Source organism: Leptosomus discolor, chromosome 8 (assembly GCF_034619465.1).
Source record: "Leptosomus discolor isolate bLepDis1 chromosome 8, bLepDis1.hap2, whole genome shotgun sequence".
NCBI classification, from domain to species: domain Eukaryota; kingdom Metazoa; phylum Chordata; class Aves; order Leptosomiformes; family Leptosomidae; genus Leptosomus; species Leptosomus discolor.
The window spans coordinates 26,402,234-26,414,967 of NC_141398.1; the positions used below are offsets into that span (position 1 = coordinate 26,402,234).

General features: G+C 39.4%; 1 protein-coding gene across 1 annotated transcript in view; it reads right to left on the bottom strand.

Annotated features, from left to right (window-relative positions):
- Nucleotides 1-12,734, bottom strand: part of DROSHA (drosha ribonuclease III) — a 70,260-nt gene that overhangs the window by 55,422 nt on the left and 2,104 nt on the right. Inside the window, exons 2-8 of the mRNA XM_086469181.1 lie at nucleotides 11,353-12,210; nucleotides 10,950-10,955; nucleotides 9,047-9,139; nucleotides 7,861-8,092; nucleotides 6,851-6,992; nucleotides 4,387-4,541; nucleotides 1,250-1,330 (exon numbers count right to left, since the gene is read on the bottom strand). Coding sequence (XP_086325307.1) covers nucleotides 1,250-1,330; nucleotides 4,387-4,541; nucleotides 6,851-6,992; nucleotides 7,861-8,092; nucleotides 9,047-9,139; nucleotides 10,950-10,955; nucleotides 11,353-12,203 — 1,560 coding nt within the window. The 5' untranslated portion in view covers nucleotides 12,204-12,210. The remainder of the gene's footprint in view (nucleotides 1-1,249; nucleotides 1,331-4,386; nucleotides 4,542-6,850; nucleotides 6,993-7,860; nucleotides 8,093-9,046; nucleotides 9,140-10,949; nucleotides 10,956-11,352; nucleotides 12,211-12,734) is intronic.

Here is a 12,734-nt window from a genome sequence, read left to right on the forward strand (position 1 = left end):
TAGCTACACCACTACACAGCTCTGTGCACTTTGCAAAACCCGTCCAATAAGCAGGGTCATTACTCTGGCTGTTCAGCCCCAAACTATGCTTCTCACTGCTGTGACAAGACAGTTACAAACCAGCTGATTTGAAGCTAGGCAGTTTTATCTACACGACACTGTAAAAACTAGTACATCCTAGGAGATTTTCTGAAACCTTGAATTCCCAGCCAGCCTTGCTCCAGGGAATAGCTGCCTTCATGCAGCAAGTTTTACATATCCGTTTTCTCCTTCTAAATTTTCTCCCTCCTTCTCTGCAAGAAAAACACTAGAGACAACATGGGGAGGAACTGATCCTGAACTGGAGCAATTTATAGTAAGATTCACACCAAAGCCATTTTTCTGAGCTGGAATAACTCACAGAAACATTCATAAATCCTTAACTGCAGAGAAATAAAATAACGTTTCAGTAAACACATGTAAAAAGTCATATTGAAAAATAAAATTCTTCAAGAAAAATTAAGGTAAATTATAAAGGTAATCTTCAAGGTAAATTATAAAACCTACATATTCATGTTCTCCAATTCTTTCACCAGAACAAAGTTTTTTAGAAAAAAATGTTTGACATTGTCCAAGCACTGGTTTTATTTCCAGAAACAATACTGAACACAAAGCATGCTCTGTACAAATAGGTATTTCTAAGGAAAATAACGAAACACTATTTCAACAATATTTTTCAAAACCATTCTAAACTGTGTTTCAGGAAACTGATGGAGCCATTTTTTCAAATCACTTATTCATAAAGAACTTAATAAACTGTTTTGACAGTTTGCAGCACAGACATGCTTTAGTGCTAAGATAAGAACACCTCCTGACAAGCTTCCTGCTCCTGTCAGCAGCAGCATTACTGTTTTATTTACTTTTGCTTTTAAAGCAATCCCTTCACAAAGTCGGCCCTCATAACATACTCATCCACTTGAAGATGGTAGATCTTTGACCACAAGTTCTTTTTTATTAACATAGTTGTGTTTCAGAAACTTTAAAAAATCCGACAACCTAGAACTAAATAAATGCAGGCAACAATTTTCTACAGTTTTCAGGTGGATTTCATTACTGGTATCGCATTTTAAATATGAGGTTACACAACTAAGTGATTTAAAGCTGCACATTATTCAGCCTGTAAAGAATGGGAAAAACCCTCAAATCAATCCAAGTGTGAGTTTACAGCAGGAAGTTTTTATTCATAATTGCAATTCTTAGAATTACTTACCTCTTCGCCAGGATAAATGCCATGTCTTATTCCTGTTCGTCGGGCTTTAGCACTGCACTTGCACAAAGGTCCATCATTCATCTGTCAAAAACCAAAATAGGATTCTGTTTCTATTGAAAAACGGTTTTGGAAAAGTATGTTGGCTTTAATGCCCGGAGTGCTGATGCTTCTAAAAGCCTGTCATGCTTCGATTAAGTGGATGTTCTAAAACCAATAAAACTGAAAACAGTGTAGATTAACGTAAGAAAACTGCACAACAGCATGAGAACTTCATCACTGTTTCAGAAGCACTAGATGGAAAAATGCTCTCAGCAGAATTGTACCACTCTACTATCATATACGTATTTTCCATTTTTTATACGTACAGACAGCACACTGCCTAAAACAAAATTCAGGCCCTAAACATGCACATGCAGATGCTTCCAGGCTGAAATTTCAACATTCAAATAGTTCCACTAAATTCACTGTCTGAAATGCCATCCCTGACTAACCCCTCCGCCATGTGGCAAGGCTATCACCTGAACGATGCAAAGCAGACCACTTGAAGATTTTACTTGATATTTTAAAGAACTAATGGGAACACTTCAAATCCATCCCGTGAACAGATCAGTAAAAAAGAGGAAGGGGGGGGAAAATACCCACTTCAGTATTCTGTCTGGATGCATCAAGTAGCTATACCAAAAAGAGCCACTGCACACAGTAAAAAAGCTGGTGTCTGTCTTTTCACTTTTATGACCAAGTTCTATGCAGACTATCGATTACTGCAATACCCTAAAGCTTTCTGCTCTTAACATCATGCACACTGCAGAAATCCAATTAAAAAAACCCCAGAACCAAATCTGAGAAACAAATTAAGTTCCCAACCCGAGGCTTTAATGGAGTTTATCAAAGCTTGAATCCAAGAACTAAGACCTTTTTTTTTTAGACTTGGAAAAATCCCAACAACCTAGCAATACAAAAACCAGTAGAACTTTCCATGCCATTATAAACAGCCTGAAAATGTAAACAGCATCCACGGTGGAACTAACTAGCATCATCACACAGTAGAAATAACGTGAAGATATCTCAGGAAGCAAGAACCACCAAACTGGTGTTAATGTTGTCTTTAGACAGTTGAGAGAGGGACACAACTTCTTAGTTTTGATACTACTTCTCTTAATGTTCATCTCAGTTTAATTTCTTTAGTCTGGCACAACGTATACACGCAAAGGAACACAAGAAGTAAAGCACTTCTCTACTCCTTTGGGAACTTAGTCACGCAACTTTAACAACAGAGTGACATGATGGCTTTTTGTTTAGCATTTTTTTTTCCACACTCACTCTGAGACCCTTGAGGAGAAAGTACAGGCTCAGTGAAACTCAATCACGCTTAGAGATAAAAGTGTACTTCCTCACTGGCTTATATAGCCACATTGCTCATCACTCCCGCAAAAATAAGGGTGCACTGCGGCTATTAAAATGATCATCACTTATTTTTCAAAATCTCATCCTTAATTCTTAGCTCTGTTCAGCACTAACACTGCCTCTGTTACATTAAATGCACACACCAAAACAGAGAGAAGTGAAGTATCTGTAAAGCCCAGGACTTGAGAAGCAAGTCAGATACACATCTACCTTGTCCCTAGTGACACCGCTCATGGAAAAAAAATGCAGAAAAGCAATCATGAAGTGTATAAAATGATGTAGAAAGATCACAATTTTACATAGGCAATGGCTTCTAACTTTCTCTGACCTACAGGGCAACACAAGCAAGCAGATAACACTTCTAAGGAAAAAGACACTATGGTGGCTTCAGCTTCAACAATTTATTTTCTGGCAACTGCCTGCACTGCTGGAGATTATCCAAAGTAACAAACACACTGCTCCCAATTGAAGGGTTGGGAAGATCCATCCTAAAAATCTAGTTCCATGTCAGACTGTGTACTAGTACATGCTTATGTGCACAGCAAACCTTTCTGGTTTATGTAGTGATAGTTAGAAAGCATTTTGGCATACCAGATAAATACCTAGGAAAACTTCAAAACATCTTCAAATAAAATCTACTCAGAAGTAGTACAGCACTAACAAGGTCACTATGATCTGATTTCAGCCCCTTCAAGAAAGGTAAAGAGTCAGTCTCAAGAAAGTTTTTGGGAAAGAAAGTTTTTCAGCAGCCAACTCATAAACCACACATTCCCGGATCTATTAATCCCACAGTTATTCCACTTCTTTTTATTTAGCTAATATTCTGGCCTAGAACATTACTTTGAAGCGTGCCCAAGAGCTACACAATTTTTTTAGTTAAGTACCTAAACAGTTCTCTAGTTTTGCTTTCCGTACAAACAAAAACAGCCAGCTATGCTCAGTCAAATTATTATTAGTTGTTGTTTTTTTTTTTTAAACTAGAAGCATAAATATGAGTCTGTAATAGAATATTCAACAGACCTTTGAATTACCACAGCGGCAATAAGCATTGCAGTGTCTCTTCATATTATGATTTGTTGCATGCTAAACTCATGCATCACACAAAGTGGCAGAAAAAAAATTTACTGAGATGCTATTTGACAATGAGTTAGAATAGACTGTAAAATATTTAAGTAAGAAAGATGAAGGTGGCCAATTTGCAAACAAAAACTAGTCTTCTGTGCAATGTATACATTCAAAACAACACTCCATGAGCTCAACAATTACATTTAATGAGAACTATAACGTCCATGCAATTACAAAAGAACCATTAGATGAGAAATTAGGAGCATTAACTTCATACTTAAAATACTATTTATCATTATGAGCTGAAAGCTTTTAGGTGAAAAATTTGTAAAGGAGGTAAACATGCTGCTTTTTTGCCATCCCAGAATTCATCCGTGAACCTTTATCTCAGGGCTAAGAGGCATTAGTACACTGTTAGCAATTCAGGTATTATTAACACTGTCAGACATGATTCCAGTTGAATAATCCCCAGGATTCATGAGCTGGAACCACAGTCTCAAAATCAAAAGCAAAGTGCTTTGAAGAAGATGAGAGAGAAAACAGAAAAGGGGGGTAAAAAATGCATATTGAAATAGATGTCACTCAGCACGTTTGACAAGAAGGCAAAATTTATAGTCTACAGGGGAGAATGACTTTCAGAAACACAGTAGTTTTTCCTCTCACTGTACCTGTCCCGGATCATTGTACCACAGTTCTTCATGGAGACGATCAGGGTGTGCTTTTTTACGCTTGATTTCTGCAATGACGTCAAAAACATCCGAATCTGAACTGCTAGAGCAGCTGCTGTCATCTTCAGAGTCACAGTCTGAGTCACTGGAGGTCTCTGATTCACACAGGAAAAATAAAGTCAGGTGAAAAAACCTTCCACACACCCTCTTCTCCAATATCAATGCATTCTCTAACATGACATCGCTAACTGTGGCATCCTGAAAGTTATTGAAGTTGTGCATGACATTCACACTAACAAAAGGAGGGACAGCAACTGCATTTTTAACTAAAAATGACAGAAAATTCTATGGATATTTAATGCCTATAACAACCGCATTTGTTTGCATGCATGAGAGCGAGCTGTTTGGCTGTCCAGGAGCATCATTGATCAGTTGTAGAAGAACAATTTCAGCTACTTGACAGTAGAGATTATAGAACTATAATCAATAGAAGTATTACCATAAAGTTAAAAGAAAAAAACAGAGAAAGAATACACATAAGGTCACATGAGCTAAACAGAACCTCTTGTTTAAAAGTTAATTCTGCTTGCTATAAGCAAAGTGCTTAGGTCTAGTTTCATTTCACCCAAAAATGCTTCTGTCAGTAGCAGGACATTGTCTATTTAAGAGTTTTGAAACAGCACATATGTGTAGAACTATTATAGAACATATACTGTTAGATTCATTTGTCAATCATTTCTAATAAATCCATTATCACATATTAGAAAGCACAGACAAGAAGAAAACCTGGAACTACTCGCTGAGTGAATCCAGTCATAAGTTTTTTGGAAGCCCTGTTCTGTGAGTTTTCCTCCTTACTTTTTTTTTTTTAAAGACATTTTTCTTTGTATTTACTGAAATAATTTTTCTGATGTATCATAGGGGAGAACAATACTAAAGAAAAAAATAACAGAAGATGGTGTAGACTTGTCTCCTTTGTGGTGTTGTCAAAGTAATGTAGTAAGTGTCTGGACTTAATTAAAACAAAACAAAACACATCCACAAAAAAAACCCAGAGCCCTATCTCACACATCTCTAACCTCCTGTGGCACTTAAAAAGTGACTCCCTTTCTTATGCATTCATTTCCACAGATCTCCTGAGCTCCAATTTAAACAAATGCCTTCATAGCCAAGACATAAACCTTGCTTGTGTCATGGTATATTATTCTTGGAAGGAGGGATGCAACATTTCTTCCATTTCTAAATTTTGACTTAAGAGAAAACATATTATTACAGTACCAGTGCTTTGAAATACTGTGAAACTATGTTTTAAAATACGTGTGTTTATTGAATACAAGACTCGCCTTAGTTAAAACAAAAGGGAGAGAGGTGAGAGAATAGTAAAATAGGTTTCCCTTTTTTATTCTAAATCAAGATGTATTTTTATACAGTCCCTAACTCAGTATAAGATGTTATTAAAAATATGTCCTTGGGACATATGGTTTACATAGGACATATACACTCAGTTGAAATCAAGTTTTGTCTAAATGGGCATACACGTATATTCCTACAAATTTTTGCAAACACTTGAGTTTTAAAAGTTCTCTGATAAACATTAATCAGTTGTATAAGTTTAATTTTAGGTGCAAAATGAGTGCACCTGTCAGAGTAACCTGGAGTTCTGAAAGCCCAATGCACAACTTTTGGATTTCATGTATTGAAATCAGCCTTTCACGAAACTATTAGACACTATAGAAGCATGGCTGTAGGAGAAACTGGCATAGACACCAAGTCAGCCCAGGGGACCAGGGCAGACACAGAGCCTTTGGGTCCTCCAGAAAGAGTGGAAGAAGAAACACAGATATGTTGCTCTTGGCCCTATCACATTTTAGCCTGGAGCAGCAAAGGAACTCTTTCTGCAGAGATCTGAGGAAGTGAAGCTTTACACAGGTACATTGAATGCAGCAGTTTTGTCCTTGCTTCATCCGCATGAAAATATACCCCTTGAAAAACCCTACAATTACCTTTGCTAGTGATTCTTGAATGAATTTAAATGTGGGCATATCTGCTGTTCAAGAAAAAAAAAAAAAAGAAAAAAGTGTTTCCTTTACAAAAGTGAATTCACATTTTATTTAATCTGCGTTTGTCTTTTTCTTTCATCTTGATTGTATTTTTTTATACTGCCAGCATGTAACTGATCATGCTTTGGCCTATCTGATCACACTCAGGGTGCTTTCATGCTATAGAAGAGACTCTAGCACAAGGCAGTGCTGGATACTCTCCATTTTCCCTTAGGCCTTCTGGGTAAAGAATCTACCTCCACTTCAGCCAAAAGCAACAGTAAAACTCCCATGGATGTGCAATGCAAAGGAAGAATTTAAAACACACAGATTAACCTACCAACATTATTAAATACACACAACTGCCAAGACCAGGTTAACTACACATTGTTCTATTTCAGAGCTTCGTCATCATTTCTGCCTACCTAAATCTTCATCCAGCTTGGTCTTTGGTGGCTCCCATGGTGGCCTGGCTGCTTTGGCCTTTGCCTGTCGCTTTCCTAACTCCTCATCAAACTTTTCATACAGATCTCTGAGCTTGCTTGTTCCTACCACAGTAGAGTCCCCCTGTTAATTAAAAAACAGAACAACAACAACAAAAAAAGACAGTGTTTAAACACACGGACACCATATGTACCAGCGTTTCATGATTAAAAGCAATAAGGGGAAAAGACAGATCCATGTAGTTCAATGAAACATGGAAATATTTGTTAAGGATTTAGCGTACACTACATGGCTCCACCAGATGAATTAGCAGGGAAATTACTTCATTTGATGGTGCATTACCAGCAAACCTTTGGCCTAATGAAGCAGAATTATGGCTAAATATTGACTTTTAACAGGTTTAGAAGGAATAGGAGACCTGCAAAAGTATTTTACAATTAAAAATAATTTTATCACACACAAGTACCACAAAAGCTAGCTTATTTTGTTGCCTGCTTTGAATCACAATGAAGTCACTCTCCATGTCATTCTCCAAAATATCCACAACCAACCACAAACACAAAAAAAACATAAAAAAACCCAGAAACCTCCCTCCTTCTAGCACTACTCCACCAGAAAGTGTTACTGTCAAGTACAAAGAATCCTGACTTCCTGCTGCTGTTCAAAATTTCTCCAAGGTTGTGGGAATATACGGTGCTTGAGGCGTCTTTGCTCAAATACAAGTATAATGGAGAAAAACCCATTCTTCCCTCCTGGAGGCAATAAAGAACCCATTTTCCATGTACCACTTATCTGAATGCAAACAGGCAGAAGAAACTGATGAAAATAGAGAAGGATACCAACGAATTTAAAGCCCTTTAACAGGGCAGTTGTGAGGAGAGGATTAAATGACACAAAAGATAACCCTGCTGAAGCGTTCATATTAATCAAGTAACCAAATAATCAATAAAGGACTGTGTACAGTAATTTTAGAGTTCTCTCACAAACATACCACTTGATCCATAGGGTCATTGGAATAGTAGCTTTCAGAATGGGTACAGCGAACCCAGACTGGCTTAAGTAATTCCTCATCTTCCTCTTCATTTTTTTCAGATGCATTCTCCTCTGATTCTTTGTCTTTGATAGTGGTATAATTTTTCTCTTTGCTGGAGCTCTGGTTCTCAGACCACCTTTCTCTGTCCTCCTCCCATCGGGGTCTCTTTCTCTCTCTGCTTGGAGACCGGCTTAGCAGGAGAAAGCAAACAAAAGCAATTGTCTTTATTAATGTGGCAGTTTTATAATGAAAAACAAACAGTTTGCTTCAGATCAGTACATCATTCTATTATATAAATTACAGCAAAATCCAATTGCCTCTTCCTGCTTTTAACTTGCACCATAAAGAGCAGACTACTTTGTAGTTCTGACCTACTATAAAAAATTACTTAAAATTGAAAGTGCTTTTGTATTTTAAAACTTATTAAAGAATTAGAATGAAAAAATATATGCTATTTTAGATTTAAATTCCTACTGGCATTCTAGATGATTTTCTTCTAATTTTGTTTCAAAGCTGGAAACTCATCACTAAAAACTAAAAGTCACATCACTCACAACTAAAAATAACAATACAAAGAAGTTTTAATACATAGCCCACAAACTATTTGCATGAGAAAAGAATTAGGCTTTTATTAGAAGGATTATACAGAAGCTACATACACAGTTTGTGTTACTCTAGCTCTGGCACTCCTTTGAACAATGCAACCTGTGATATTCCTTACGTGTTGCAAGAGCAATGCTTTCAAAAGATGAATGTAGGAAACCTACTTTTTTTATCTTCTCTGCCTACAAAGCCAATAATGGTGCACTGATTTCAGCCTCCCAGGATTCAGAAGGGAAGGAGCATCAATATAAAAAAAGCTCCTAAAAGACGATCTAAACCGAGAATTACTCTAATCTTGATACTTTACAGGCTCGAAGTAGAGGTAAGAGGAAGTCTTTTGACACAGCAGTGTCTTGAGAGATTAATCCTGTTTCTAACTCTACAAGGTCTTGAGATAACTGACATTTGCATGCATAAGCAGATGGTGATAAATTTAAGACACTCAACTTTTCCAAGTTTCAAACCAGGCATGTATGCACATATACATACACAAAAACACACACGTGGATGCATACACGAGACCAAACGTAACCTTCCTTACCTTCCTGCTCTCTTGTAATCTTTTTTGTATGATCTGTCTAGTGATGGTGATCTCCTGCTGTCACGGTGTCTATGCCTCTCCCTCTCCCGTTCCCTTGGAGAGTTCAAAACAGAAGTTAAATGAGAAATCTGGCATTTCATACATTCCACACCTGAAAGGAGCACAGAAGGTGGCTGAGATCACGTTATGCAAAATGACACACAGAGGCTGACTGCTAAAAACCCAGACATTCTTAATGCTGACCTTGAAGAAATTTGTCAAAGACAGTCACCTATCTCCTCCACCTTTGTCACAAAGGTATCTATCTCAATACAATGGTTAATTCATACCATACAGAGGTAACTTCTATAAATTCACCACAGGACTTGTTGCCATTCTTCCTCTTCTCCTGTTACAAATGGCAAAGGATAAAATTATTCTAATCCATGCACAATAGCTTTGTAAGCACAGCAGTCACTCAAGTGTTTCAGGCAAGGCCTCTCTTCCTGACCGCCACCTCAAGCACACACAAAAAACTGACAGACACAGAAAATCTGCATCATGCTGAAACTATGAATCTGATCTACAAGACTCAACTTGCACATACACATAAAGAACTTGACCACACAAACATATTTCTGGGGCAAAAGAGCTTTAAATTAACTGAAGGCTTGGAAAAGTATGGCTGGAAAGCTGTCCAGTGGAAAAGGACCTGGGGGTGGTGCTCTACTGTCAGTCAAGGCAGCCAACAGCATCCTGGCTTGTATCAGCAATAGTGTGGCCAGCAGGAGCAGGGAGGTGATCATCCCTTTGGAGTCAGCACTGGTGAGGCCACACCTCAAATACTGTGTGCAGTTTTGTGCCCCTCACTACAAGAGAGACATTGAGGTGCTGGAGCGTGTCCAGAGAAGGGCAACAAAGTTGGTGAAGGGTCCACAGCACAAGTGTTACGAGGAGAGGCTGAGGGAACTGGGGTTGTTTACCCTGGAGAAAAGGAGGCTGCGGGGAGACCTTATCACTCTGTATCTGAAAGGGAGTTGTAGAAAGGTGGGTGTTGGTCTCTTCTCCCAAGTAACAAGTGACAGGACAAGAGGAAATGGCCTCAAGTTGTGCCAGGGGAGGCTTAGATTGGATATAAAGAAAAATTTCTTCAACCAAAGGGTTATCGAGCGCTGGAACAGGCTGCCTAGGGAAGTGGTTGAGTCACCATCCCTGGAAGTATTCAAAAGACGTGTAGACGTGGCACTTAGGGACATAGTTTAGTGGTGGGCTTGGCAGTGTCAGGTTAACAGCTGGACTTTATGATTATTAAGGGTCTTCTGCAAACTAAATGGTTCTATGAAATGACTGTGTACATGAGGCAGCAAAGATCACACAGGCAGTTTTCATACTCTGCTAACAGCTGACAACTCATTAGTTCACTACCAATAACATATCTGTCAAATCTAGTAAATAAGCCAAGGAATTATAAATATGTGTGTCAAGTGGTTTGGTGGGCTGAATGAGTCAACACTATTTATGAGCATATATATGTATGTTTCCATATGTATAACCTGAAATAGAATGCAAATTTACAAGCACAAAGTTCATATAAACTGTCTATCATTCTTCCCCACACCCGTTCATCCCTCTCTGCCTGTGCCTTGTTCAAGCATGGATTTCAGTCTTCAGAGACAGCATATTCTACGCCACGTGATTTGCTTGAGAGATGAATGCTGTGCGAAAAACACACTAAGGCCAGCAAACAGTTCTCATTAAAATAAGCAGATACATTGTCAAGTAGAACTGGAAGCTGTTGGCCTCAAGTAGTAATCTACAGATGTTTGAGAAAGAAGCTGCTGAAAACAGGCATTTTCAAAACTTAAAACTGAACTTTAAAATCTAAACAATAAATTGTGAAATTATGTGGCAAACATTAAGTCACCTTTCCCTACCTGAAGTTTGAAGTGCTGGGACTTAACCCTTTGTAAGGCTCAACTTCGAACACAGTTTTTTGAACAAAGTTGTGCCAACCCTACTTGCATGCCACGTGTTTCTATGATAAATACCCATGAGAGTAGAGCACTACTCAGCAATCCACTGCTTTCAAACAAGAGCTTCTTTGCTTCCAGCTATCTCCACAGACAAAGGGAACAAGTCTGCCAGCTCGCAAAGGTGAGGCAGTAGTATCCCTGAAAGGTGTCAAAACAATAGCTCTTTCCATCAGACCTGAGTACTGGCTACATCCCAAGCCAGAAGGAAAAACAAGGGTAAAGGAAGAACATTGATGCAAAAAAATACTATGGGACAATGATGATCCTCTGCAGGTAGAAGACACCTCAAGTTACCTGTTACGCTCGTAACTTCTGTGATGGGGCGAGATCCTTCCTCTGTCATAATCTGTCCGGTGCCGACTGCTTTCCTGCCTCCTCCTATCTGGACTCCGGCCTCGATCCCGACGATCCCCATGGTTAGTGGACCGATGCCTGTCCCCATGGATGTGACCATGTTCACGATGTCGATGCTCATCGTAGTGCTTGCTCCTGTCTGGAGACCGTCGATCACTTTGCGACTTCTCTCCCTGGTACTGACCCGTGTGCCGAAAATGGCTGCTGCTGCTACTGCTGTTGGTGGTGGTGCTCTGAAAGGAACCAGAGCTGTGCTGATAGCTATTGAAGTTAGGTGGTGGGAACGATGGCTGTGAATACCCTGTGGAGTACACAGGCTGGTAACCGACTTGCTGTGGTATGACTGGTGGTGGAGGAGGATGCGGTACTGCGGGAGGAGGCATCATGTAAGGAAAGGTGCTTTGCCCAGCAGGATTTCCAGGCACGGGAGTGTTGCTAGGGTTTGGCACTGGCGGAGGAGCAGGAGGGAAGCATGGAGGCACTGGGAAGCTCTGCCTCATCTGGTGGTTTGGAAATGGTGGCCTCATGGGACACTGGCTGACGGGATTTTGCGTGGAGGGAGGCACTGGAGGAGGATAGGGCACAAAGTCTGGCCTGGGAGGCATGTAACCAGTAGTTGGAGGGTTTGAATAGGTTGTTGAAGGGGCAGTTTGCTGGTCATACTGGTATTGTACAGAGGACTGCTGTGGGTGAAGCTGCCGTAGATTCTGAGGGCGGTAGGTCTGTGTTGAAGTTCTTGCTCCTGGTCCCCCCTGAGCACGGGGACATCCTCGCCCCGAATGGAAAGACATGGCTCACCTTTAATGAGGAAAAGAAAAGTCCAGTGTCACACAATTTTTGTAATGTCCTTAATGCATTTGCAGGAACTACTCCCAAAGCGCTGAAATTACAGTTTCTGCAGTTTCCTTTAACAGAAGCAGTGAACAACGTCCTCTGACTTTCACTGGGAGCTCTGTGCTCCTCGGACCACTTGATTCCTTCAAGCCTCTAATCCACAAAAGCGCTCTACTGTCTTTAATCCAGAACCCAAACTGGACCATGTTCTCTGACTTAGGGCAATGTTAATTTCAACAAATGATTGATATGACAACTGGCCAAGGATACAAGCACCTCTACTAGTACTCATTAGACACTTTGAGATAAAGCCTTCAGATAGCACACACCAAAGGAACCACTCATTTTAACAACTGCAATTGTCATCCATAGAACATGATTCTAAAGTTCAGGCAGAATGACTTTACTATCACCTCATTGTAAGTTACCTGGTCCAACAAATCATGTAAATTTTAAATGATGTAATAGCAATTTACATTCACAATTGA